Source organism: Bacillus rossius, assembly GCF_032445375.1.
Source record: "Bacillus rossius redtenbacheri isolate Brsri chromosome 4 unlocalized genomic scaffold, Brsri_v3 Brsri_v3_scf4_2, whole genome shotgun sequence".
Taxonomy (NCBI): domain Eukaryota; kingdom Metazoa; phylum Arthropoda; class Insecta; order Phasmatodea; family Bacillidae; genus Bacillus; species Bacillus rossius.
In genome coordinates, this window is record NW_026962011.1 from 21,159,744 (window position 1) to 21,183,792 (window position 24,049).

Genomic DNA, 24,049 nt, shown 5'->3' on the forward strand with positions numbered 1-24,049 from the left:
AAAGATGCGAGCGTCGCCCAGCCCTGCCAAAGCGTCTGTTATGTTGATAAGCGGTGGTGGGGCGCGTATGGTTACTGAATTGACTGGTTTGAAATTAACACAAAAACGCATGGAGCCATCTTTCTTGTTCATCATGAAAATCTGGCAGTTGTATGGCGACTCACTGGGCTCGATGACTCCATCGCATGGCATTTCTGTGATCTGGGTCTGGATGACGTGCCTCTCAGTGGGTCCGAACCCGTACGGCTTTACGAACTGTGGTTGGTGAGGTCGGGTGGGGATGGTGTGTTCCGTGGTTGTGGTACGGCGGAGCATGTCCGTGGCCGCAAACACCTGCGACTGTTGGGACAAGACATTGTTTATGAGCTCTACATGGGCAGCGGGCACACCATTCCTCAGGTCCGCAAGCGTGATGGGTGTCCCCTGCTCGGCGGGTGGCCGATAGCCCAGGCTGTAAACTGTGCGCTGCTCGTGATGGCCAACGTGCAATCTCCCCTCCCTGACCACCACAGTGGCATCCTCCTGCACCAGCCAAGGCAGTCCTATGATTAGCGTCTCCCATAGCCCCTCTACTACTAGTGCAGTTGTGTGGCTAACATGGTCCCTGATGGAGAGGGTGATGCTCGTGCGACCGACAATACGAGCCATTGCCCCCTTCGTCGCTAAATGTACCTCCTCCGCGCATGAGTCAATGTACCGTACGCTCGAGCACTGAGCCGACACATACGTGTGGCTGGCGGCCGTGTCGACAAGGGCATGCACTGGCTGTCCATCCATCCTGACGGGAATCCGGAGTAATTGACCCACCCCAGGTCCCAACTGCCCTAATTGGAACGACTCACCGCACTGCTCCCGGGCCACTACCGCTGCCGTCAGGCGGTCCGCAGGTGCTGCCGGTGTCGCCGGGGCCACCTGGTGTCCAGTGCGGCTCGCCGACGACCTGGTGCGGGCCGCTGACGGGCTGTGTGTGCCGCGCCCGTCCGTCCTGACGGGGCGTTCTGGTGCGTATGTGGGTACCGCAGGTGCTGCCGGTGTCGCCGGGGCCACCTGGGGTACGGTGCGGCTCGCCGACGACCCGGTGCGGGCCATTGACGGGCTTTGTGTGCCGCGCCCGTCCGTCCTGACGGGGTGCGCTGGTGCGTACATGGCGACTGCATATCGAGCCAGCCGGTCCCGGTATCGCTAGTGGAATATTACGGGGTCTTCGTGCTCCTGCCCTCCGAACTCCGGTAGTTTGAGAGTGCCGCCGGGGCGCGGTGCGATAGGAGCCGCCGGCATCTCTGACGGTCTGTCCAGCGCGAGCTCGCACGCGCGGCACATGAACAGCCCATTCCTGAAGTTGATGAACTCCCGGGCCTCTATTCACAAGCGGTGCCTCACGGTGCCGCACTGATGTTATAACGCCACCTCATCGGGCCGCCGATGACACCCCCTCGCGCCGCACTTAAATGTAGACGTCGGCCCTGGTTTTCCATCGTCAAAAGTCTGTTTTGGGCTTCTTCTCCGTGTCGCAGGTGCAGGTGGCGAAAGTCCCTGCTGCGGCATGATTTATCGGCAAGCCTGGCAGAAGGCATGCAGGGCATACCCCTTCCATGTCTATGCTCACGGCTCCGTCACGGCTCATGTTCATGTGCATCGCAGCGACGCAGCTGCGCCACCCAATTACTGTGTGAGGCGCGCGGACTTCCGCTCCCACAGCCGTTATCGCGCCTGGCGTGTAACTTGATGCGCGCCTGGTGCGTAACTCGACACACGTCTATCGCCAGGTGCCCGCTCCTTTGGCCGTCTGCGCGTCGCGTCTGTTTCCGCGCGATTCCTTTGTTCCTACGCGAGCCATTACTGGTACACTAATTTGAAGCACAAAATTTTGAAAAATTTGAAAGTTAATTTTTAAGAAAATGAAAGCCACACTAGTCGGGCGCCATTTTGACGCCGTCCCCGCTACCTCCGACTATTTAAACGTGATTTTTGCTCGGGCTCGTGATCTTAGGGAAGGTCCGGCCTTGTGGCTAGAGGTAGGGGTTAACGCAGTAGGGCCCCCCGAGCTGTTATGGCCACTCGGGACGCCTGAATAATAACACAAAGTTTCTGGATGATATTTGGTGAATTTAATACAGCGCAGCCCAATACATGGTGCTGCCCGTTCTGGCCGTAACGGTTTGCCCGACGCGACTAGTCACACGCGCAGCTAACTTCCTCAGTGGCAGCTCACGATTTTAATGCGCGTGAGGGGCGGACTTGTACACGTGATGCGATAGTTACAAAAATACACTCTGACATGGCGAACAATATCTTGACGAACACTACACTTCACTATTACCTAACACTTAATAAACTGGGCGTGGCATGTAGGACCGTGTCTCCGGCGACTCTACATGATACCTAGATGTGTCCCAGAGACTGAATCGTTAATACATTTGGCGGCACAATGCCGTACAACGGTGATACATAAACCCTAACGTGATAGATAACACTTTGACGAGTAACTATTTCACTAATACATAACACTTAATAAACTGGGCTAGTGGCACGTAGGCCCGTGTCTCCGGCGACTCTACGTTGCCGTCGTCCGGGGTCTCGGGCTCGAGTCCCGGTGTGGCTCCTAGTGGGAAAAGGCGGTTCTTGATCTGTGTTGTCCGGGTGGGCGCCAGACTAGCTCGTTTCTAGTCGTGAATTTGGGGTCGTGGATGTATGTGCCCCTGCGTGGCCCACTAGGGCCGGCGGCGGTGTTGCGTGAGATGATTTTAAATAAGAGACGTGGAGTTGAGGTGGCGGTGTCGTACCTTTTATTCAGAGGGTCGTACACAATACAACACTCTACAGAGGTCCCAGGGGGGGTTTTTACTTGTTATTTCGTGGCGCCGTATTGTCTGTGTTCCGCGTTACGTGGCCTCGGATGCTGTTATGTCTCAGACGTCTCACTGGGTACGCAGGTAACGTAATTTCGTAACACAAAGGCGGGACACAAAATACACTGAATTAAGGGGTGCGTGCAGGTTACGTGGCACTCGTTACTCGGGTAACGTAAGTTAGAAATACACAATACGGGATACAAAAATACACTGAATTAAGGGGGTGCGCACAAGTTCCGTGGCACTCGTTACTCGGGTAACGTAAGTTAGAAATACACAATACGGGATACAAAAATATACTGAATTAAGGGGGTGCGCACAAGTTCCGTGGCACTCGTTACTCGGGTAACGCAAGTTAGAAATACACAATACGGGATACAAAGTACACTGAATTAAGGGGGTGCGCGATTGGAGACGGCCAATCCCGTATGCAAATGTCTCGGCGCGGGGGTTGTGCTCACTGTGGTGAAACACGCACCGCAATTAAGTTTGTCCAAGTTCCCTTGCGGGTTTGTGGTCAGCGCCGTGCGCGTGACCTTAAATAAAGTTCTGTACGTTGCGGGAGACGGCCCGTGCCGTATGCTGAAGAGCAGCCCCGTTGACCAAGTGTGGTGCGGGGTGTCCTTAAGTTGATGCGGCCGGATTAGGTCCTGGACCGAAAAAAGGGGCCGGGTACTCACGGAGAGGTTAAGCAATAAAAGGGGTTTGGTTAATTAGTGACTATATTTACCGGACGTTACTTTCGATGTAGACAAAGGATGTTGCCTCTCCGTGGGACGTAGGTCCGCCCCGGCCCGTGAGCTGCGCTGAACTGCCGAACTGGCATGGCGTCCGAGGGAGGCTCGGCCTCTCTCGCGCCAGGCGTGACCTCATTACGCTAGACTCCAAACGGGTGTGTCTGGAAGAGATTTTATTGTCGCTAAAATCCTAATTTAATGTTTTAGGAGGAATGGGTACGGTTCTTCTCTTGTCTACTCAGGTTTCCGCGGCTTTGTCTTTAATTGCTGTTCGGGTCGCCTGACTCGGGTGGGCCATGGCCAGGGGTGTGTTCCGTTAGCGGGAGCGTATACTGGCGGGTGCAGGTCGGGCTCTGGGGTGGTCGTCGGCCAGACGACGTCAACGTGATACCTAGATGTGTCCCAGGGACTGAATCGTTAGTATGTTCGACGGCACGAGTCGCCTGCTGGCTGCCCCGTGCGAGCCAAAACTAAGTAGCCTGTAGGCTAAGTTGGGGCGTGAAGCGCCGACGTAAATTCTCGTAAACTTCCCACAGTACTTACGTATGACGTAGAACACTCATCTTAGAGCACTGATTTAATTGAGTTAAATACCTCATGGTAGATGGAGGCCGACCGCGGAACTATACGTATAAGTTTGAAAAGATATTACACTATTGAAAACTACATGTCGGTGAAAGCAAAGGTTGAAGGTTCCGCGTTGCGCGCAGGCTGCCGGCCTGTTGGAGCTCCTCTCGGACACTGCTGGTGTCGCCGCGCGCGACTACCCTCCCCCGCCAGCCCTCCCGCGGAAACGTGTGAATTTCGCGGGAAACTGAACCGGCCAGGTTCGGGACAAAACGCACAGTGAGACATAATTTTGACAGGACTGAATTATTAATTAATGAAAAATAATGTTTAATAAAAACCTGTGGGAAAACATAATTAAAATAATTTGTTGTAGTGCGGCGGAGGGATATGCCACACCCGGCCGGATCCTTCCGCCGGCGCAGCACTCGTTGCATGGCGTTCGCCTCGTCGCACAAACTACACTTTGCTGCGCGCACGGGCGCGTTCGGTGCACACGATTTTGCGAGACGTTGATGAGGCATAGCGGTCTATGCGACACAGAGGAGCATTGGCGGTCGGCGTCATTATACCTCCCCAAACATTGTGGACCTGGCTCGCTCTGAGCGTCGGCCACGCTGTTTAGATGTTATACAAGAATATTGCATGGGCTCTTAAGGCGTTCCACATGCTTGGTACTGCTGCTGGGTGAAAAGTGGCCAGGAAGTGAAACGGCGTATCAGATACGTATTTATTGAGATTCACAAGTTACAACCCGCCTCTCCACACGTTTATATTATAACTGTTAAAAAAACCTCATGGCACGAATCGGTTTACAAGAAGTGCGATCCACACTCGTGTCGCACTCACACTAATTATTGGCTAAAGTCAAAAGTCCCATAACAGGTACAAAAATACTTAATTTAAACAGTCTACCGTTCGAGGCAGGCCCCGAGAACATTATGAAAATGATTAAGATTATTTAAAATGAAAAATAATTACATACTATATTAGAGATGCAAAACGATGAAGTTTCCGAGGTGCGGTAGAGTGCGCCCTCCGAAACATAATGGCGCCTTCGTGCCAAACAAGACCGTTACTCTTATTGAATTACGTGCCACGGGTTAATGTTGAAAAATACATAAAACATTACTTGTATAATGAAGGTAGGCCATTTTACGCCCATATTACATGAAACAATAGCTTCAATAAAATACATTTTTAAATAACTGCCCATTCGGCCATGTTCGTGTCCGCTCGGGATCGCCCGGCAACGTCTTTTTGCACGATACTGGATTTACTTAAAAATAATTAAACACTGCTGTAAAACAAACACTTGGCGACAATAAAAAAAAACAGGTTAAGAACTACACTGTTAATTTCATTACGCAGACGAGGCACTGCTGCTACTGTGCTCTCGTGTGGTGGTTAGTGGCGCGCAATTCGAACGTCACACGCACATGTAGGTCGAAATAAGGGAACTAAAGGGTAAGGAAGTGGGTGGCGAGACATCGGGCTCAGGTGGGCGTAGCCCTGGAAGATATCTAACGTTACCTAAATAATTTCCTGTATTTTATAGTTAAATAAGTCTCCGAAACTGCAGGGGCTGTTTCATTTCTAAAATTATTTCCTGTTCAGCGAGACAACTCTACATTCGTGAAGCAAGTCTACCTACCACATATTTATTACTATTTCCAAGATGCTAACTTAGTTACTGCCATAATTAATTCTTTTCCTTTTTTTATAACAACCTAAGCACATGTACCTATTTCAAAAACTAACGTGAAACAACGCGGAATGTGTGAGGTAGTACTGGGCCAGAAAGTGGAAAGGTGAGATGCATGTGTGCAGGGGTGTTCATCAACCTGCACTCGCCGGGCAAGGTTCTCGGGCTGCAGGACAGTGACAGTTCTATGAAGTGCGACTGCCACCCCACCTGTACCGATGTCGTGTACACCACTGAACTGTCCCAGGGAAACTTCTTCAAGAGCGAATATGATCGCACCCACTTCTTGTGAGTATGCACTCTAAGTAACTCACAAAATACATACACTACGCAATTTTATTGATTACAAGTTCTCTCCTATAAGAACTGACAGCATAACTTTACCAGGGAGTTGCTTATGGCACTAAATTCATTCTTTTGCAGCAAAGAAGTGAATATCACAAACCAATCAATCCTCCATGTATACTTCAAAGATCTATCCATTCTTCGATTTAGGAGAGATGTGATTTACAGTTGGAATGACCTGTTAGGTAAGTATAATCAAATGTCTTTTTTTAGGTTCAATCAAATTATATACATATATGTTTTTAAGATCAATGATCAAATGATTGAAATTATATAGCATTCATGCATTCTTTGGTTTTGTTTGTTACTTGGCCCTCGCGTATTGTAGGTTGTTTTGTCCAAGTTATTTAGGTGTGTTCATTTTATCACATTAAATGGATCAGTAATTCAATGTAATCATCACTTCTTCAGATCAAAATACAGTGAGAGTAAAAGCATCGCAAGGATGCCAATGAAAATTGAAATTTAAAATCATACAGAAAAAATTTCTGCCAGTACAAAAAATTGTATGACAAAATCAAAATAGACACGTTTAATTCCAATAAACGAGATCGGAGAGGTGAATTTCTTTTATTTATGTACATTAAGACTCACAATACAGTGATAACTTCTTCTCAACTTGTCCTGCGAGTTTTCCCACAATATAAGTCTATGTAAACAAACATTAAATTAACTATGCATACTATGTAGTGCATTAGGCACAGTAGCATTTTGCGGTTGTGCTTACACATGAACATGCTGCTTGCAGCTTCGTTTGGAGGCATCGTCGGGTTGTGCCTGGGCTGCAGCCTGCTCAGCCTGGTGGAAATGATTTACTACTTCACGGTGCGGCCTACCTGCAGCGCACTTCAGCACAACAGCGCCAATGCACTGCCAGTTACTACCATCAAGGTAGCTCCATTGACTCGCACGGTGCACCACTCCTTCAAGAGTAACTCTACCATCAGTCCGCGCAACGTACCTCCGCCCTACAACTGGGTCTACTAGCTGGATGGCACTGCATTCACGGGCCACTGACACTGTGACCTCGCAATGAACGTTTTTCCTGTCGAGGTGCGATACTTGGTTGTACAATTCTGTTAATTTTAAAATACTGATGAAGCTATGTAGTATGTTTGCCATATTTATGCAATATTGCTGGCTGCAGCAATATTTTGAGGCTTTACAATTAGGCCTCATCAATGATAAACAAAATGTTTAAATGTTATACAATGTGAAAAAATGGGTGCGTGTACTTATGTACGCATGTGAGAAGTTATACTTCTTTGGCATCATTAAAAAAATAGTTTTTAATTGCATGCAAATAATTAATTACAATAAAATAATAAAAGGGCTGGAAAAAGATAGTCAACACAGTCAATAAAGTTCAGATTAAATTTGAAAAATTAAATAAAATATAGAGAACAACAAATATATGACATAATTTGCACTAAATATTATAAGATTCTTAATTTTAAATATTTATTATTTTATATTTTAAAAGAAAATAAATAAATTTTATAAATAATAAAAAAATTAATTTCATTTATTCATTTTTTAAATATTTATTATTTTCTTGATTTAATATTTACTTTTTATTTTTATCAAAAGTTTTCATTAAATATGTTCATATATTTCTATAAATATTTACTATTTATTCAATTTAATAATAAATATTAAAAATTAATATTTTAATTTGATTGATTTAAATTTTTATCACAAATTTATTAAATATTTTATTGAATTTATTTATTAAGTAAATATTAAATAACCAATAATAAATATTTAACAATAACTTAATAATATTTAGTATTATTTATATTAAATAAAAATATTTTAATTCATACAAATAAATAATACATACGGATAATTAACCTCAATCATATTGGAGCACTTAAAAAGTATAAAGGCTCATTTTTTTTTACTAATATTTACGAATAGTAAATAATATTAATCAAAATATTCAATTTAAATCACTACTGAATATAATTTATTAGCACATATATAATTCGCACTTGTACGAAACTAAAACATGTGTTGTGAATGTAGAAACTAGAAACATGTGGATAAAAATTATAAATATGAAAACAGTGATCAGAGGTGACGAGCGTGCCAACATGTGCAAACAATAGAGGTTTATTTCTATTTTGTTGGGAGCTTTATATCGAGACTTAATGAGCGATTTAGCAGGCAGCTTCAACCTGTTAATTTTGTGTTACAGTGATGCGCGCGCATCTTAAAATTTCACTCATAATTTTTTCATAACGCGCCTAAAGAAGTATAACTTTAAAAATTTCATATATGTCTTAAAAATGAAAAAAAAAAAGTTACAAATGTAAGAACTACATATTAATCATAGCTATGTCTCAATAGGAACGTAGTCTCTACTAGAAACAAAATATTTCACTTTGTTCTGCACTGTTGCTGTGGAAAACCTTGAGTAAGAATTGCTTTGTGTGCGATGGCTTGGAATCAAAATAAAGAGGCATGATAATAAAGCTTAGACAGATTTATTGTACTACGTTGTGATCTCGGTTGGCGTTTGCATTACACAGCCAGGGCATGACTTCAGACAGCCATGATGCAGCCATATATGCAGTCACCTGATCCTTGGTGTATTAATAGAGATTTTAAGTTTGAAACCAAATTTCCATTTCCCACATATTAGACTATGAGATTAAATGTGAAAATAATAGCATTTTAGAAACTTGTTAAACACATAAACAGATGCCACAAATATGTATATATGTAGGCAGACAGTAGCTATTTAGCTGGGAGCTGTCTACAAAATGATCAATAGTATATAAAAAAAGATGATTGGGGGCTGCAATTATTGTCATTATTATACGTATTTGGCAAACTGTTTTTAGTTCATTGCCAACACAAGTCCCTCAGCAAAGTCAATTTTATTGCAACCATTTCTTTTTTGCACAAGTATGAAACTATGCTAGTGATTACAAGACATTTTTGACCTCACTGCAACTGAATACTGGATGTGGAAAAATGTAAAATAAATATTTTTTGAGTTGCCAATTTCTTGGCAAAATAAAATTCCAGGCTATCCTCCAGTATAAAAAAAAACTGTGTTTCTGTTTAGATAACTATATTTGCAGATAGGTTTCTGCACCTACAGTTGACCTGGGAGATATGTCAAAAGAATATGTCAGTTATGTTCATATTTAATGAGAAGCACAACTGACTACAGAGAGCCACTGTTATAGTTTTTAGCAATAATATCCAAATTACAAAAAAGAAGGATAGTTTTGGAATCATGTAAAAGTTACAATGTATAATGTATTTTAAAGTTTTTATTAAAATTCTCCAGTTTTTTTAACACATTTTTGAACTGCTATTGCAGTCTTTTACCCAGACTGAAAACTAGTCGAAGGAAGAGAAGAAATCCCAAGGCAGGCAACCATTTTCAGCATTTACACATGTCACTCTAGGTGCAGTAAACAAACGAGGCTGAAAGTGGCATAAGTGATGCAGCTTGTAGAGCATGCACATTTTTACCCAAACATAATGCAATGTTTTTTTTTTTTAAAACTGCAGAACCTAAAAGTGTGGGTCATATTATAATCACAAATTAACAGTGATGGGAACAGCTTAGTTGGAAAACCACACGTTCAGTTTTACCTTGCAACTGCACCATTAAAGCCACTTTAGACAGTTGTTAATTACCACCTCCTGAACCTCCACTTAGTTGAAAAAAGACACAATCTGTTTGTCAACTGCATCAAACTGAATCACTTATCACTTAAGCCACTACCTCCACGAGGGAAAGGCAGCATCAGCAGGCATGACGGATGAGACAGGATAACATTTTGGTATGCACAGTTCATGGTGACTGCTAGCCAAGGCATCCTCTCCCCCTCCCAACCCTTCTAGTGCAGCATTCGTTGCTTTCTGACAGGTGACTTTTAAACCACAGTCATAGAACTCATATTTTTTTTTTTATATAATTGCCACTTGCTGTTTAAAACAAGACCATATATCACTCTACTGACGAAAGTGTGTAACATCGCAGGAACCTGCCCTCCTCAGCTTTTATGAGTATTCTTCGACAAGGAAAAATATTATGGTCATTCTGCAGGTGGATCAGCTCATTATATAGCATCAAAGTCATTCTCACCTAGTTCTTCATACTTGTATTTTATCATTATTAATATTCTTGTAATTAATTGGCTAGGTTACTATTTATTCATATATGATTTTCAATATTTTATTTTAAAATGTTTTTATAACTATTTTTTTTGGTATGTACTTCAAAGTGTGTTTGTGACATTTTTAGAACATGGAACAGTAGTTTCAGTGAGAGAAAGAAAGATAGATAGATTTGCGACGCCAAGGTGCTGAAATTATAGCAAATATTTTATCGCATCCCGTGTTCAATAGAGACACAGGTGTTAGCCAGGACTGTTGGAGAGCTCACTGACTGGGAATCACAGGGTAGTAATTGCAAGAAAAGTAACTGTAGCCAATAGGAATGCAGCTTTATCGAGGAATTCCTCATTTTGTATTTTTTTGTATTATTTGTACTTTTTTCTGGCTAGTTCACTTGAGCATTGCCATGTGAGGTCATGCTAGTCAGTGGCTCACGAACTTATCATTTGAATGTAGTTGAGAAGAATTTCAGTCTGGGCCATGCTGTTTCCAACCTTCTTTCGACCACAGACGGCCGTGTAAGCCTTCGGCGAGACTTGGTGTGTTTCGTTTTCGCACGCGAACAATGTTGTTCTCGCACTGTTACGTGAGTTTAAGGAAACTGTGCGATTTTTAAGTCATTTTCAAAGTAAAGTAACTAACTGTGAATAATCGGCAAGTTGTTTCCAAGCAACCTTGGTGAGGTTAAATTTTTGTATCTGTCTCATTAATGGTATTTTGTATCTGACTGCCTCATCAATGGTATTTCCGTATTTTGGTTATATAAAAAATTATAAAGCAAAACTTTATTTTTGCTAAAACATCATCCCAAGTGGCTAGCATGTATGGCTGGTGGGCTAAGGGTCCTGGGATCGATTCCTGGCCGGAGAGGGGGAATGCTTCTCCCTGGGTTCAGAACTGTATGTTTGCAGTGTCCCTTTCACCTTTATTCCATAGAAAGCAATGGTAAACATCACAGAATCACCCTGCCTCTGCAAGGACGTCACGGTTGTCATCACTATGACGTTGCCTGTGCTCACGAAAACCAGTACCGGGTAAAACGACCCATCATCACCTGATAAGAGATAAAAAAAAAATTTAATCTCTGTCTCCATTTCCCAATATTTCTGGTCTGGTATATGCCTAGTTTATAATTGAACAGGTAATCAGTATAGGTAATCTTTAAATAATTTTAAAGTTGATTTCACAACCTTGATCATGCCTGCTCCAATGCAGAGGAAAAACTGTTGCAATCTACTACTACACAGCAACTTCAAAAGCCGTGATACAGTTAAATATACATGTTCCCAGATAACAACTAAAACCCAATTATAAATGATTTGTATTCATGGCAGGTTATAATCAATCATAATTGTTTTAATCAACCATTAGTTTTATGCTTTATATTCATTCCACTTCAGAGTAAATCAGGTAGCAAAAAAAAAAAAAAAAGTACATTTTAACAACTAGATATTATGAATGCTCTAAATTATATTATTCATTTATTACAAATTGACATATTGTAAATCTGAATTATAATTTTAGACATCAATATATATGTGAAAATACATGTGTTCTAAAATAAGTTGAATACAAATGATGCTGTGAGTGAGTGAATGTGTGTGTGTGTATTTTTTTATGAGCACTTAAAAAGTATAAGATACCTACTAAAAATATGTTATTGCAACAGACCCAACTATAAATACTATGAACCATATTCTTGAAGTGCTCACTAATTAGAAAAATCTAATTTTAGGAACAGGAAGTTACAAGTCATTTAGACATAGTAATAGAAATGGCAGTATTTTTATAAATAATTTATAAAATTACAAATACAAAATTTTTATTTTCAAGTTAACTTTTTATAAAACAGAAACAACAATGCTACCTAGAACATTTTAAATAAAATTTTGCTGTTATTATTTTTATGGTAGGCATCTGACAAAGTGTATTTTGCAATACGTACTGATACAAAATTCATTACTTCCTTTCTCAATGATTCAAATATTTTCCTTTTCACTTTTTGAGTTCAATAATTTATAATTTTTAGTTTGTTTATTAGTAATTATAAATTAGTATGCATTATAAAGAAAAAAGTAAGTAGTAACAAAACAGATACTGAAGGTTGAATACAGCAGACTACTAGCCACTTTCCTACGTGTTTTAAAAGTTATCTCACTGAACATGCAAGATGTCTCCAATCTACAACTGAAAATTGTAAAACAGTAGAAAACAGATTTGATTTTAAAGTGTTATTTTCATCCACTGTGTGAAAGTAAAACAAATGAAAAATTGATGTACGTAATAAAAATATCTTGGCCTTATGTGCACATGCCCTCGTCTTTAAAATACGTGTTCAGAACACTTAACTTTAAAGACAGAAGGTGTAAACGCAAGACAAAATGCAAGAAGTTGAAAGTTGGCCGATGCTGGCGTTACGTTTTTGCATCTTAACTTGTTTATAAACGGGTAATAGAAAATGTTATTGCACCTTTTAGCATCTTGCAAAATAAACGTAGCCTTGCAGACCCCTGCCCTCTCTAGCTTTGTAGAGTAATTTTGTGCCATTATGGTTTTAAGTGATGCAGTAGTATCAGCTGATAAGATGAGCCAAGGTCATAATGACATAGTTTTTCATACTTTTATTTTATCATTCTTAGTGTTCTTATAAGTTTGATACGTGATTGTTTTATTAAGAAAAGCAGTTTAACTAGGTTTTAACTGGTCCTCACTTTGTTCGCTGAGTAATTTTTTGTGTATATGATTTTTTCAGTATTTTATTTGCTTTCAATATTTGTTTCATGCTACATGGATATTTATTTGCATTTTTTTTATTGCTATTCTAGGTCATTGTGTATTGTGCTGGTGTAAGGAAGGATGATGGACAAGTGCAAAACATGCTGGCGCCGAGTTTTCGAATCTTTTTTCAGCTGTCGAGGCTTTCTGGCAGTATCAGTATGTTCTTATGATCGGAAATTCGGCAGGTGTACTTTCCCAGTCAGTACGCAGGCCAATCAGAAAATACTTGGTGATTTATTCGTGTTGTAATTTTGCAGGAGAAGCCTCATCGCGAGGGTTCAGAAATTTGTACACTGGTATGTTTTTGTGGGTGTTGTGCTATGACTGGATGGAGAGGTCACGCACCTGCTACTTTCTTTGAGTAGTACGCAGCTGTGTAGCCTCGTTCTTCAGTCGTCAAACTACTGTGTCAAAAGGACGAAGGCTCGCAAAAAACAGTAAATATTTCAAGGAGGATAATTTCACATCTGGGTACCAGGGCCGTGCTACGATTAAGTTTGAACCTTTGAGAATTTTTCGGACTATTTAATTAGTATTTGAAGGCGCCAGACATGCTGCGTAGGCCCGAATGGTCCTCTGGTCAACCGGAAATTATTTCCAGTATATCTACGTACCTAGACAACGAAGTCGCAAGGGACATTATTTTGTGAAGGCGCAGAACTGTAAGTAGCGACTGGCATAAGTGCGCGAGTGTTTTTTGTGCGGAGCTATCTTGTAAAGGACTTGTAAGTTTTCTTTTTCATTGTGAGAATAAAAGTTTAATTTTATAATTCTTTTATTTGAGAATCACCATTAATAGTTTTAAGTAATGTATAGATGTACAGATGAATTTGTTTTCAAATGTTATGTATGTGCAAGTCAGGCCATAGTTAGCCGGTGAGGTCTGGATCAGCACAAGTTTGTAAACCCATGCTTGACCATGTGGTTTGAATACAATCTTAAAAACAAGCAATTTTAAAATTAGTTTGTAGGTATGCTCCTACTCAGCCTTCAAAAATATTGCGGAAATTAGTGTTCACTAAAATAAAAAAATAATTAAAAATCTAGCTTCTGCTTTTATAAACATTTTTATATAAGCAACTGCTAAGAGTGTGGTTCTAGATTGCTCTAACTCATCTACAGATGATGTGTTTCACTTAAAAACAATGCCTCTTTTATGGCTCAGCGGTAGTGTACCGTGCTTGAAAACTGGAGAGAAAAAAAATAATCATGAGAGTGAAGAAACTCCGAGGCAAAAGTGTGTTATTGGCAATACGTTCATCTCTTGTCATGCCTGTGCAGAGGGTGATGAAATAAACAACGGTGGTCAAAAGTAGCAAAAGTGAAGTATTTTATAGGCAGAGCGAGTGTTTTTTTTCTCACTAAGCTGTTCACATCTTGCTAGATAAGTAGATAATACTTTGGGCTTATAAAAACTTAATGGGGCATTGGTTTTCCAGTGACAGGTTTCCTGGAATTCCTGGTCAGATGGCCACCCTGTCTAGTTGAAAGTATGTAATGAACCTGTAGTTAAATTACATCATTTCCAAGAGCGAGCACATTATGTTAGCAGTCGGAAAGAAGCACACTACGTTCTCCTGCTCTGTGACCTTGCATTTGGCAACACACTCCGGTAGCTCAACAAATCTCTCAACTATGATTGGTTAGTAGAATGAGCTTGTATTTTGAAAAAGGTACCTCTTAGACCATTTGTTTACTATAAGAGTAACATGTATCTTAACTACACAATGATAGTATTCTTTGCCACTAAAATTTTTTTTTGTTATTGGAATATAATAAATAATCATGACACTGGTGTAGCCTAAGTATTCACAAAATGCCAAAATTCACAAGAACTGTATCATGAAATTTTGCTCCCTATGACACTTTTCCTTCTTGTGCTGATTGACGCAGAACTTGACGCACTAGAGCTGTCGCTGGAGTCCTCACTACTGTCGCTCGACGAGCTGTCGCTGGAAGAGCTGTCGCTGGAGCTAGAACTGGAGCTACTGGAGTCACTAGAGTCACTGGATGAATCACCGCTGCTAGAGGAATCATTGCTGCTGGATGAATCATCACTGCTGGAGGATTTGTCTCCATGATGCTTTTTCTTCCGCTTCTTGCCCTCTGAGGAAGCTTTCACCTGCCTGCACCACACACACACATTTGTTTACTCAAAACATTAAATTTGCAAGAACACTTTCTCATCAGCTGTAGATAACTGCCAATGTTCATCGGGTACTTAATATAATCCATATTGCAATTATTAAACACTAACATTTTGTCTGTGGCTTCATCCATATTGAATTTTGGGATACTGTAAATAATTATAAATAAAAAACTTGTTATAATGTTGAAAGATAAGAAAATTAATCAATATTAATCATTTAAAATTAGAAGATACTATTTTAAAAGCATTTTAATAATATTTATGACTCTAACAACACAATTTCCCTCTTGTGGTGCTACGTATTTTCCAAATTTCTTTTATTTTGCCACAGAAATACAGGGTAAGATAAAGTCTGTAACCTTGAGGATGAAATTATCTTTTCAATACTGATAAAGTTGACCCATTATTTTCTAAATTAAATACTTTCAATTTACAAGGTAACCATTCTTCTGATAAAATAATATATTTTTTTAATCTACTTTATCAAGTTCTCAAGGTATATAATTTTTAAGCAAGAAAAAACACTAAATTGTTGTTTAGTTTTAAAGACCCTTAGCTCGATAAAATATAAATTATTTTAAAAAAAAACTTATTTATTGTAATGATTATAGCTGAAATTTATTAATTTCAATTTGTGAAGAAAATAAAATTGTAATGCTTGAATATACATTAATCCCTCACCTGGTACATCTTAAAATTGTGGGAATTCATTTAGCACAATGTTAATTTTACTGCCCCAGTCTTGAATAGCACGTCTGTAAATTTAAGTTGGCACGAAATCGCCACAGGCAAAAAAAATTCAGGCATGACGCCACGAAGTCTGTTTCAACTCTGTAAACAATAGAGTACCATGGCATACAGTTAGCTATACGAGGGGCACAAGAGATGCGCGCGCAGGTCTGACTACGCTATCGGCTGTTTTACAAACAATAGCTATGGCAAGTTCAGTGGCGGCTATGAAGTGTAAAGAAGCAAATGTTTTTACATCAACGCGTATGCCGCCATGCCGTACCATTGTCGCCCGGCCACAGAGCGGACTGTGTTGAATTCAGTCTAGCCAGTGGCAGGGAACTGGCACAAATACAAAGCAACGTCTGCCCATTATCTGCCGGTAACTGTACGTGCGCAAGCACCTGCAATTAGAATCATATTGGAATTATGGATTCCTAGTGAGAGAAAAATTCATTGTGTTCAAGAATTTGAGACAAAACTAGAAGTATTACAGCATGCAGAATGTTATGAAGGCCACATTTATGTTGGTCACACTTTAGTTTTAAGCAAGTCAACTGTGCGCACAATCGTACGAAATAGAGGACTCTATCAAACGTTTATAAAAGTCTGATGCTGTTGGTTGTACTAGTGGGAATATATTTGACATTAGATACTGGAACAGAAATTAACAGATGATTCACATGGAAAAGGTTGTTAAATGAATGGTGCAATGAAAAAAAATCACTGGCATAACAGGATTGATGTGAACCAAGCGGTGATACACGAATAAGTATTTTAGTTTTTGAAAAATTAAAATGTAAATATCCGGACAGTAATATCGGTTTCACTGCCAGTAAAGAATGGTTTGGAAAGTTCATGGAAAGGTACGTGACTTGAGTTGAAGGTCTCGCCCAGGCAGGCAAGTTAACCAGCCGACTGATGATAACTATCTCCCGTTACACAGTGTCATATTTGTCATACAAAGTATTTGATGGTAGGCTTATAAAGATAAATGGTGTGACATATATATCGTTGAGTATTATTCTACGCATTTATATTACGTAACAAATATTTCCCTACACTAGCCTTGCTATTTATGGAGACCAATGCTTTATAATACGTGATTTCGGATAAAACAAACATTTTTAGAAACGCATTAGTCGTGCTAAGTGAGGGATTGGTGAATAGCTATACAGAGCATATATACACAGTTATATATACCATACCATCAATGATACTCAAGCAACATTCTGAAGTAGGCTACTACATATACAATTCATAAGACTGAAGTAACCACCAGAAATATTTTAAAAATAATAATCACCAGAAACAGGGATGGCCAATCTTTAAATAATGATGGCCACATACAAATATTTTAAAATCAAGTGGGCCAGTTTGTAATGTGTAAGGTGTAATATGAACCCCAAACACACCCCCACTTCCTCCTTTGATTTTTTTTTATGCCATTTTGGTTTGCAATAGAAGAAAAGCACAAACCAATGAGTATTAGTAACATCTCATCCACATAGTAACTGAAAAGAATAATTTACAAACTGAAATGAAAATTTATTCTTCAGCTTAGCATTTGAATACAGCTCTTCTGTTTGTGTGGTAGGCAACTGCCACAATTTTGGCAGATTGTGGGTTGGCCGTCACTGAACTAAATGGTTCTCAGTAAGCAATAGGCTTAGAAACTGCGGGTCAAAGCATCTAATAAAGATGAGCTCTGGCCCTTGACAGAAACTTATTCCCCATAAACCTTACTCAGTCACAATACTGCTGTGGGTATGAACATGCCTGTATTCATATATTATTACATAATTGTTGTTAAGTACATTATTATTATATTCTGCGAATAAAAAATTTAGTAACGAATGTGCAAGCTTTGCCTTTCCTTCCCTTAATTAACCAGAGCTCTGCCCAGAGCCGTCAAGAGAGGGGGCAGGGGCTAAATCCCCAGGGCCCAGTCAAGTCTCAATTTTTTTTATAACTGGGTATATCCTGATAGTACGAAGAAAATTATAAATCTATTGCTAGAAGAATTCACTGGAAACGTTACAAGTTATATGATACGTGCAGATCACATTTATACAGTTTACTGTAACGTTTACAGTCTTTAAATAAATATTTTTTTTAAACTGTGGGTTCTGAAATCTTTTAGATTAAATAAAGAATAATGGGAGGAGGCCTAACAAAATAATTTGCCCCGCAGGCCTGGCTGGTGGGGACTCGGGGAACTCACGGAACTGCCTGCAGGCTCGCCTGCTCCCGCAACTTCATCCTCTTGTTGAGGGTGGCAGTGCGCGACGCACGATGAAGGAACTTCCTCTTGCCCTTGCACTCGTAGGTCCAGTGGCCATGCTCCAGGCACTTCTGGCAGCGCACCCCCTGCGGGTACGCGGCCGCACTGCAACACAACAGCCTCGTCCGTGCTAACTGCTGCACGTGCTTTCACGTATCACTCAACATATACCTGGCCGGTGGTCTTATGAAAATGTCACAAGACGATGGGTACTTCATTTGGCTATTTCAGCCATTTCCCTGTTTTACCACGTCCTTTATAACACTCTCCCCATTATCATCACAACACATTTCAACAAACATACTTAACACACATAATTGACTGTAAAATGGTTTCCTGCACAATATATAGTTTGCACTGTTCTATAAACTCTTAAGTAACCAACATTGCCTGTCTGAAAAAGATAACGAATAACTTTGATGTTTAAACTTTAAAACAATATATTATTGAATATAACCATGCAAAATACTATCAATGTTTGATTTCAGATGTTAAGATAGTACAAATGAAAAATTACTGATAATGTTTTATACAGTGTAGTCCCCATAATCGTAATTTCTGTAATCCGAAAGGCCGCTCAATCCGAAACCAAAAGTCAAGGTTACAATAAAACCAGTGATACTAAATAATAGATATAAAGTATATACAAAAAAATAACAAGAAAATTCAAAGATATACAATTAACTGAAATAATTATTACTTAACTACATTGGTTTGAAAAAAATATGTTAATTTTTTTCTGTCGAAGAGAAGAATACCTTACCCTTGAAGCCAAATTATGCCAGCACCCCAGAAAAATGGTGTCCGCAGGGGTTGTGGCGGAGTGAAGCTATAATTAGCATAGCGCTATATCAAATGCAGCATATGTAGGCCCTATGCAACCACATATTATGTAAGTTTATTTTAGAATGATTTTACTTAATCCAAAAAAATTTGTTACTCTAAAAGGGATTTTGTCTTAATAATTTTAGATTATCAGGACTCCACTGTAGTTACATATTGACAATTAATCTGTGTTTTCCAGGTATTTAAGAAACCTTTTCAATTCCCTGTGTTTTCCCTGTTTTTTAGGTTTCCGCTCTATGCCCTTTTTATTTACTGTTTTAACATTTTGTTAACAGCGAGATCATTATACAAGCACTTTCAGACAAATGTTTGAACATATGCAGACTGATATGATTGTTGATACTGTTACAATTTAATGTGGGGGGAGGGGGGAGGGGGAGGGGAATAACTGCATTCATAAGGGATAGTAAGATTAGGTTTTATTACAGTTTTAATAATTACTAATATTTACATTAGTAAATAATTGTATTTATAAATGTTCGATCACAAGTCACTAGAACTTAAAAATGTTTATTCTCAAGTCACGCAATGTCTGTCATAATCCACAGTTCACACTCCTAATTGGAGCTAGGCTCAACAGTGGCTCTCCCCTTACCACACGCCTGTCCACACACACAGTCTCGTGTCACTTGGTCGCCGCACTCTCACGATCCAGTCCAACTCCGCATCGCGCCAATCGGAGGGGGGGGGGGGGGGGGTGTCTCTCACCATCTTCGCCGATGTAGCCCTTCCCTTCCCTCGGGATCCGCTCCGAACTCCTGCGGAGGCTGGCGTCACTGCTTAAGTACTTGAGACCCCCCGATAAAAGCGAAAAAGACTAAAAAAAATTATAACCCCAGCTTTGGACTTGATTTTCGATCAGGAATTTTATTAAAATACTGCCAGGCTCGTTAAAATTAATCAAACAGTTGATACTATAGAGTTTCCCTTTGTCTTTGTAAATTTGGTTTATGCGATGGCCAGGATGGCAGTGTTACCGTGTTTATAGATTTCTGTTTCATGCTACTTCCGTTCCATTCACGCAATTACTCCTACCAAATGCCGTATAAGTACTGAGAGCTAAGATGTTACACATCAAAAATTAGTATTCTACAGCAAAATAATTGAATAAGTTAAATACTTTTGTCTAAGCATCACGTACCACAGAATCAAGCTAACAGGATCATGCCATCAGCATCAAGCCTTCAGGATCCAGGGATAAACTTCAATATATGAAGAATATTTTTTATTCTCCATAGTTAGCTACAATTGTGTTAAATAGAGAGTTACATGACAATGGGTAAACAATGAATGGCAGCGGCACTGTGAAAACACAGTATTGTGATGTAAGCTTTAAACTGTTATTTTTCACGCACCAGTAGGAATTAATAAACCATTTTTCCAGGATAAATTTACGGACGTCTCTAGTACTTGATTTCCGTTTTTATTTACTTTTTGTTCCACGGAGCTGCAATGTCCGATGCTGGTATAGTACAAGTAGGTAAGCTATGTACTATTATTATTCACTAAATATTAGGAATTAAGAAACCATCCCTTTAGGGTAAATTCATTCAAGTGTGTAGTGTGTGAAAATCATGTTTTCAGATTTTTTCTTTTCATTTTAAAAAGCCGCTCTGTTAGAATATTACCTTCTTTTATTGTTTCTGAAATTCTGCCTTTATTTGGAAAATACTTTGGTATAAAGACTCAGTTTTTGTGAGATTGTTTCCAACAATCACTATCACAGAAAATATGCGAGAAGAGAAGCCATATCCATATTATTACAAAGATGGAAATAAATAGACTCAAATGCAAACCACGATACAGTAAAAGAAATTAAGATTAAAAAAAAATATTCAAATTATAGCTCCTTTATAATATTTAAAAGATTCATGTAACTTAAGAGCCTTTGCATTGTAGAATCTTTTTTCTTCTTCTTCAGTATAAATAATGTGCCCCATGACCAATTTCAGTTCTTTGATAAACTGAAGGCATGTTTGTGTAGGCCTACATTGTTCCACAGCTTCAAAGTTAAATTGGCGCCATGTGGACGACCGATTTGATTAAATAGGTAATTAAATTTGATATCCTGTGGACACCCAATCTGACAACATACAATTTATTTAAATACAATTCAATTACACAATTTAATTAACAATATAATTGTGTGTGGAATAGGCTTCATATATGTAAATATTGACCGTGTTAAGATCTAGAGAATCATTTATAGAAAAAAATAATATATCGTAGCCGTGAAATTCAATCACAATGGTTGCCATTTGTTACGTTTCTGTGAATTGCAGATGTGGAAGCAGCAGACGCGATAGTGAATTGATTGATATATTACGCTCGCAAATGACTTTCACCCGGTGGCAAGATCCGACTCCGTTTACGTGTAATAGTAGAACGGGCCTAAGGAAACCAAAATAAAAAATAAATAAATAGGAAAGGTGTAGCATAGCAATTCAGTACACAAGGCGAACTTAATGAAACATGAAACACTCACTTTTTGCCTGTTAGCATTCCACTTTTACCACCAACAGTCATTTGTAAAAAACAGTAATATTATGCATTAATCTCCTAGTAACATAAATCCTGAAACATTCAATAATATGTCCTCATACACATTAAACACAATTCACTACGTAAACGCATGCATTGCCATTACGTTTTGATCATCTACGAACAGTTGGCGACACTGTATTTAAAACATCAAACTTTATTTTCCGAACCGCCTAAGTCTGAACATGTTCCGTTCATCGTCACATGTCCTACTATAGTCCTACCCGAAAGGTTCCTATTTCCTGTATTTCCCGACTATTTTATCTACCTTAAAGCCAGAACCATAGAAAAGTGAAAGAGTTTTGCTTCAAGCATTTGTTGATTTGAGGAGAGCACAGAGTGGGGAGAGTGTCGCTCCATAGTTTATTTTGTGGTGCTGTATTTAAAGTTATTTGTAATTAAAAAATACGTCGTGGGAGTTTTTTCGACGAGAGTATGTGTATTTGAAAGTTTGAAAATTTCAATTGTATCTAGGTAATATAAAGTTGAAGTATTAAATGATAATCATTATTTCTATTTTTAAATAATGCGTATATGTCGCAGCTGATGGAAGCACAGTTTTCTCGCGGGAGCTGGAGATGGTAGAACAAAATTTAAAAGTAGGGCATTATAAAGTTAGTTATTTTTTTTATGTTAGTAAGATTACATATTAAAATGACGTAGGGTCATAATGGTGAAGACGGGCGGTTGTTATGTCGAATGTAAACAAGAACGGACCATCGCAACGGTAGGTATTGTCATGTAATTTGATCTTTTTTTCTGCCATGTATGTGATTAGACGAATGTTCCGAAAACCCTGTTTTCGTTTTATGCGGGAGCTAAAAACTAATAATTTTGCAGTCAATTTTTGTTGAAGTATCTAGCTTGAATCTGAATGAGACCTAATTATTCATAAATAAAATATCATAAAAGTGTATTGAATTATAAAGTTGAAAACAGGCTTTTTGCAATTTTTTTCACCAACACTAATAATTAATAACTCATAAACTAAATTTAACGTCTAACAATTTCAGGTATTCGATTGTTGTGTGTAGTAGGCTATCTCATAAAAAAATTGAAGGAATTGTAATAATTTTTGCTATTGTAATGTTTAATTGTTGTTAAAAATAGTTTATTTGAATTTATATTTGTATTAAATTAAAATGATACTGGCAATTCTCGTCAGGAAATTTGTGGTATAAAAGGTTTTAGAATACAATAAGTTCAATTTGAGTTCGACATGACTTAGAAAAACCTAGAATGTGGCTTTCTTTAGGTAAGCACATTGTGAATGTTGTACCAATATCCCACTTAAGTTTGTGAGGTCACTGCTTGTTTTGTGTGAATGATGACCTCAATATGCTTGTATACTGCATATATTCATAAATGTTTTCAACGGTAGACACATGAAAGTATAGTGTGCTTGGACATTCTAGATTCCTTGTAACATGATGGTCAAGCTTCATTCAGTTATTCTCTTTAGCTGTGAAAATTCTTAACTGAGTGCAAGGTTTACGTTCATGAGGAAAACATGGGAAAAATGCAATTCCATGATGATTAAAGAAATAATTTCTGCTGTGGTAGAAATCACATCATTTTCATGAAGTTAATTTATTTTAAAAAACCCTTAATGAATCATTTGTAAATTGGAATATTAAACATTTGTGTCAAATATGGTAACTATTCTGAATCATGTATGTAAGTTTATCTCTAGGTCCTGATGGCATGATCCTGCAGTTCCTGGACATAAAGCTCCAAGATCACAATACAAACAAATTGTCAGGTCTTGTGGACATTTTTTCCATTCTTATACATTTAATGACTATAATTCCTTGTTACCTTTATTACAATTTTTTTTATGACCAGGATCTTTCAACATAGGCATACTAAATTAAAACAGCTAGCATCATGTACTACAGGATCAATGTATACTATAGGCTAATGCCTTCAGGTCAATGTATAAACTTACAAACTTTGATACGGTAAATATGTAGTTTGGCGATATGTGTTTAAAAAAAAATTGTAAAATCTGCAAATACTTTTATTCTATGCTTTTTAACTTCCTCTTTTCATTAAACCCGGCGAAGATAAGAAATTCCAAATACTTTAGGAGATATCAAATTTTTTAATTTTCATCACTATACCTGTGCATTCATGCGGCGTTCAAAATTGTTTCTTGTTTACAATGGCAAAGGAATTGTACCTGCCTCTAACTTAGGTAAATTTTTAACGTTTCAAATATTAATGTTTTATTTGTTATTTGAATATTGTTGCGCAAGTAATAAGTAAAAAAAAAATACGTGAGTTCCAGGCGTGGATTCAAGGGGGGGCGATAGGGGCAATCCCCCCCCCACCCCCCCTTCACCCAGGGAAGCAAAATCGATGATGTAGCCA

At 39.0% G+C, this 24,049-nt stretch overlaps 3 protein-coding genes across 4 annotated transcripts in view; 2 read left to right on the forward strand and 1 right to left on the reverse strand.

Annotated features, from left to right (window-relative positions):
- LOC134542328 (sodium channel protein Nach-like) overlaps positions 1-7,601 on the forward strand; it is a 59,712-nt gene extending 52,111 nt beyond the window's left edge. Inside the window, exons 9-11 of the mRNA XM_063386477.1 lie at positions 5,987-6,149; positions 6,285-6,391; positions 6,955-7,601. Coding sequence (XP_063242547.1) covers positions 5,987-6,149; positions 6,285-6,391; positions 6,955-7,193 — 509 coding nt within the window. The 3' untranslated portion in view covers positions 7,194-7,601. The remainder of the gene's footprint in view (positions 1-5,986; positions 6,150-6,284; positions 6,392-6,954) is intronic.
- A 1,078-nt stretch (positions 7,602-8,679) lies between these two features.
- On the reverse strand, positions 8,680-21,905 carry LOC134542339 (zinc finger CCHC domain-containing protein 10-like). Its single transcript, XM_063386495.1, has 3 exons — positions 21,621-21,905; positions 18,230-18,394; positions 8,680-15,253 (listed from the first exon to the last, which is right to left on the reverse strand). The coding sequence occupies exons 1-3, from the start codon at positions 21,659-21,661 to the stop codon at positions 14,968-14,970; spliced, it is 492 nt and encodes a 163-aa protein (XP_063242565.1). The 5' UTR covers positions 21,662-21,905; the 3' UTR covers positions 8,680-14,967.
- The window catches only part of LOC134542336 (uncharacterized), a 178,061-nt gene continuing 175,867 nt past the window's right edge, over positions 21,856-24,049 (forward strand). For both annotated transcript variants that reach the window (XM_063386486.1, XM_063386487.1), the window contains exon 1: positions 21,856-22,403. The gene's annotated coding sequence lies outside the window, so the exon portion shown is untranslated. The remainder of the gene's footprint in view (positions 22,404-24,049) is intronic.